The sequence below is a fragment of the Montipora capricornis genome, chromosome 3 (assembly GCF_036669925.1).
Source record: "Montipora capricornis isolate CH-2021 chromosome 3, ASM3666992v2, whole genome shotgun sequence".
NCBI classification, from domain to species: Eukaryota; Metazoa; Cnidaria; class Anthozoa; order Scleractinia; family Acroporidae; genus Montipora; species Montipora capricornis.
In genome coordinates, this window is record NC_090885.1 from 8,022,263 (window position 1) to 8,027,174 (window position 4,912).

Below are 4,912 nucleotides of genomic sequence, written 5' to 3' on the forward strand. Positions count from 1 at the left end.
GTGTAAAGTTCTCTTTTTCAAGAAAGAACTTTCGAATTTGCAGTACTTTGATTTACCGTTAATTTAAGAATAAATTTGAATCTGGATTTCTATTAAAATTGTCTCCACTATTTATTTACACATAGGTACAAGAGGGTTTTTGACTTTATGGTCTTCTTCATCGGAGCTTTCGGAGAAGCTGATATTTTGAAAGGTAATGGAATCTTTCTGTCTGGTCGCCATCTGCATCTTTGAGAGGCCCCTAATTATAAATGGGACCAATATCCAAGAACAAATATCAGTTATAACTGTAACCTAACTTACTTCTCACAGTTATGAAGTTCAGTTGGTTTCTGAGCCACTTAAAAGATGTTTAAATTTGCACATTATGACAAGACCACGGAATATTAATGTTGGCGCGCGGCTAGTACTCCTTTTCAAGATTTACAATGGTCAAAGGCCAGCTGACGCCAAATGATACCTCAGACATCCGACTCGTACATCCCGGCACTCACATATAGCAACAGCTTTTTTTGTTTTGTTTTGTGTTAGCTGATCACACGCCATCAATCTTCGGCTCCGAAGGGTAGGCGTTTTCGGTGAATAATAAATAATATCGCTTCACAACTCTGACCTTAGAGAACTCTCAAACAACTTTTTGAACAATATCTTAAGAACGAGAACATTACAAATGCACTTCCTCTACTATAATTATTTTTCAGTTCTCAATCTCCCCAAATTTAAACCCCTCTCGGTAATTCAAAATCATCAGATAGAATAATAAATTGAAATACAGCGAGGTGTTACTGCATGCCTCGGTTTCAAAGTGAGTCCTGGTGCACAACCATTCAAATAGTACTAAGTCGTCTATTCTTATGTCAATCAACGCAGTCATTTCCCTTTCAATAGTTGAGCACCAAGGCTCAGTTCGAAACCGAGACAAACAGCAACTTGGAAATGGCCCATTCGCGTTCTAAAACTGAAGTTATTTAATTTTCTCATAAAATTTGAACTATTTCACAAACAGATATACTCACTTTTTGTAACTCCACTCGGCCGATGCTTGCGAAGAAATGAAGTAAAAGTCATATGGGGACAGTATCTGACTTGTTTACAACTGTCTCCATAAACCAAAAAAATATTCAAGAGCTGGGAACATAACGTGACATTTCTATTCCATTCATCATTTCATTATTTCTGTCGTTTTCCCTATTTTCATTATTTCTCATTACATTCCACATTCATCAATTAAGCGACTGCCGTATTGCAGCACTAGCTCATTCTTGCTATCGTCAGCAAAACAATAGGGACCTCAGTTTAGATTCTAGGACGAGGACGAGAACGAGTACGAGATCTGACTGCCTGTTTTTAGCAATTATACTTAGAAAAGTTACAACCCGGACGATTAACCTTACCCTTTGTTAGCAGCAAAGGTTGCTCAGTTATTCTTCTTGCTGGTAACTGAGCCTTTTCCTGATCGACGGAAATGCCAAAACTACTACCGTGTGGGTGACAGGTTTTGACACGACGACATTTTTGCAAAACCTCGTACTAAAATGACGACGGTATCTCGTTTTTCCCGCCAAAATAGAGAGATTAAGCATCTCGTTTACATGAAACGGCAAACGCGAAAGGAAAGGAGGGGGGGGGGGGAGTTGCTGCTTGTCATAAAAGCATGAAAATGGTGTTATTCCAACTTGTCCCTCTCTTTTGAAAAGTTCTTGGGCAGTTACTTGATACCTGCTGCTAACGCGCAAGAAATGAGCGCATATCAAACGAGTTCTTCCATTTTTGGTAAAACGCAAATTTTAGTCCGATGTTTGCCGTTTTCTGTAAACGTGCTTAATCTCAGCTAGTGACGCTGATTTGCGTGCGCTCACTGTTGTTCTATGAGAAAATCTCGTACTCGTAGTCGTTCTCGACCTAGAATCTAAAGCTCTCTAATAATGTGAAATGAGCATATTTTATGAGGTTTTAGGGAGAACGTCAGCTCTTGAGAAAAGTGTTCATTTTCTCCCCTAAATTGAGCGTCGTTCATACTAGTTTAGTTCTTGAGGGTTTGCCACAACTTAGTAACGTTGAAATGCTTGGAATAGTCGCGAAGTGATTGCAATAAAGCGAATTCACAATTAACGACGACGTTCTCGTTGCCGTTGCCGTCGTCGTTGCTAAAAGCTCCTCAATCTTAGAGTAAGACGGTGACGTCGATATCCGCCCTTCCTATCTATAGGTCAGCGTATTCTGAGCATCTGCTACCATTGATATCGACGCGGTTGTATGAGGTTGATTCTTGGGCAAAGGCTGGCTTGCTGTGGCAATAATAGCTAATATGCTGATCAGCCCTCCCCTCCCCTCAAACAGACAAATACGAAAAAAAAGCAAAATAATATCGGGACAATGGCCCCTTTGCAGCTGGCGATTGCATGGTACAAAACCGCCATTCTGGAGAGCACATTGCGCACTGGGACATCTAAAACAAAGCAATTTAATTTAAAATTTTTTTTCGTTTTCTATGTCCCTGTGCGCAATTAAGTTGCTCTTCAGTATGGCGGTTTTTGCACTATGTGACCGCCAGCTGCAAAGGGGCCATTTTGCTGCGGGCGGCACCGTATCACTTCCGGTAATTGCGTTTCATATTGGAAATTTTTTGTGACCTTAGAATAATTCCCAGGATAACCACTACAAGTATGAGCTTAGCTGAATAATTGAAATTATGTATTTCAAGGAAATAACACTTTCAGTTATGTATATTTTCACACCCCATTCAATTAACGAGGTGGTATTCATTTAATTCAACTTCGAAAATTGTCAAATCCATACAAATTTAGTTGCACAAGATAATACTGACGTGCTAACCTTTTCTTTGGTTTCGATATATTCTGGATTAGTCACTTGAATGAGATAGAGTGACTTTCATATGACCTTCAAAAATAAAACGTGCAAACAGAGCGTAAACAAATGTAAAACATTTAATTGGCTTAACTGTATCGAGTAAAAACAAACGAGCGCGAATTTTCATTGGTTTTGCGAACGCGGATGCAAACAACGTCATCTCTCCACGGAACTTCGGCATTTTGCTTTGACGTCATTTGAAATGCAGTAATGTGAATGAGCAATCAAACTATTTACTGCCCATATTAGGAGTTTCCTTGGCGGGAATAAAGAGAAGCTTTGTTTTAATCTTGCGAAACATTGGTCCGTGAACAAACTGCGGACTCTTTTTCAAGGTCATTCGAAAGTTGCTCTATCCGGTAAGTTAGCTTCAGTCCAACAAGTCACCTCAGCTGTTCCAAAAACTCTATAGACAAATCAAATGTCCGACTCGTTTAAAAAATACTCGACATACTACTATAACTTCCGTAACTATCTACACTGGCTCGATCGCTGCATCCACGGTAACCTGGGTAAGGAAGATGAGATGACATTCTAGGTCTTTGAACTAACAGTTTGACTTCGGAGGGACAATTGCGAAGAATGGAGAGGACGTCCTGCAAATATAAAGAAAACAAAAAGGGGAAAATAGTTACTGTAAAATTGATCTGTGTAAGGCCATTCGTTACGCAGAAGTTGAAGCATGATCAGGTGCTCGATTAGTGTATCAAATTTAGACTTACCCTGTAGGACATTCGATCGACATTTTCGTTGTTTACTTGAAGAATAATGTCATTAACTTGGAGCTGTCCTGACAAAATCGCTGAGCCACCTGGTACCAGCTTCTTTATGTAGATTGGTCCTAAATTCACATTGTAGATAAGAGAGAAACTACAATTAAGGTTAAAGGAAACTCAAACTAAGTTAATATGCAAGCATTTCACTAAGTTTTGTTGTTCCACTTATTCTTGTTTTCCGCCCGATTCCTGTGTATTGAGCTGATAATCCTTACTGACGAATTTCTTCGAAAGAAAAAAAGACTCCAAATGAAGAAGCCTAGCTCATTAAGAACCCAAGAACGTGTATCAAACACGACTTTCCTAGACTAATCCTTGAAGAGAACACATGCAGCCTTGTTCTAGTTGTTTTAGAAAATCTCCATACCTGCGCTGTCTCCTCCGGTCAAGCTCATACCCAGTCCACTCTGGCCTTTCGTAAGATAGACTTCAAACGGCAAATCTTCCATAGTGTAATCTGAAAAACACGTTCAGTTACGTAGTTAAACCATTTTTCACTTTAAATAATTCTTTTAGTCTGAAAAATGAGTATGGTAACAGCATAGAGAAAACCACGTTTTAATTTGTATCATAACATCAACCAACTCTTCCGCCATATCGATTTTGGGTTCACGTCTTGTTGTTTCCAGGCTCCACGGCAATGATGTTGGGGTACATATTCTGAGACTTTTGTTGTGATTTTTTTCAGGTTTTTTTTTTTCAATCCGACCGACCGACCGACCGACCGACCCAATTGCAATATCAGGAAACACATTTATTCAATGCAAGAGTTTATCTAATTTACTCTTGTTCAATGTAAAATTCAACTGAAAATGGATATGGCTATTTGGTAATTATTTGTTTTGTTATTATTTCAGATAGAATAGAAATAACAATTTTATTTACTACAACGGTACCTATAGTACCCCCTTACCCTGTTCTCACAGTTATTAATCATTAGTCAAGAGTTAATTAGGGGCAAAAAAGGTGCCCAAAACGGAGGGGGATGGGTGGGGTGGGAGTCAGTGTCAAGGCTTCCAGCAAATGTCGGATGATCCATTCGAGAGCAAATCGAGGCAAACGTCATTTTTTTATCTAATGGAGAGTCTCTTCGCACCCTATATAAAAAAACAAAACATAGAGCTTCTTCCTTCTGGTGGGTTTAGCTATCCTCACCATTATATGTGTCTGCAGGGTGATCATGATATTGATTGTAATGCACAGCTCCGTATCTCAGCCCCTGGGGTGTTGGAGGTCCACTGCTATTGCTTATGCTGTTGGTCATG

The 4,912-nt window shown here is 39.4% G+C and overlaps 1 protein-coding gene across 3 annotated transcripts in view; it reads right to left on the minus strand.

Annotated features, from left to right (window-relative positions):
* Window positions 1–2,725: 2,725 nt before the first annotated feature.
* Window positions 2,726–4,912, minus strand: part of LOC138042059 (tyrosine-protein phosphatase non-receptor type 13-like) — a 46,437-nt gene continuing 44,250 nt past the window's right edge. For all 3 annotated transcript variants that reach the window (XM_068887799.1, XM_068887800.1, XM_068887801.1), the window contains 4 exons: window positions 4,803–4,912; window positions 4,015–4,104; window positions 3,594–3,712; window positions 2,726–3,467 (listed from right to left, as the gene is read on the minus strand). The exon at window positions 4,803–4,912 is cut by the window's right edge and continues 71 nt beyond it. In XM_068887799.1, the coding sequence (XP_068743900.1) occupies window positions 3,306–3,467; window positions 3,594–3,712; window positions 4,015–4,104; window positions 4,803–4,912 (481 nt within the window). In that variant the 3' untranslated portion in view covers window positions 2,726–3,305. The remainder of the gene's footprint in view (window positions 3,468–3,593; window positions 3,713–4,014; window positions 4,105–4,802) is intronic.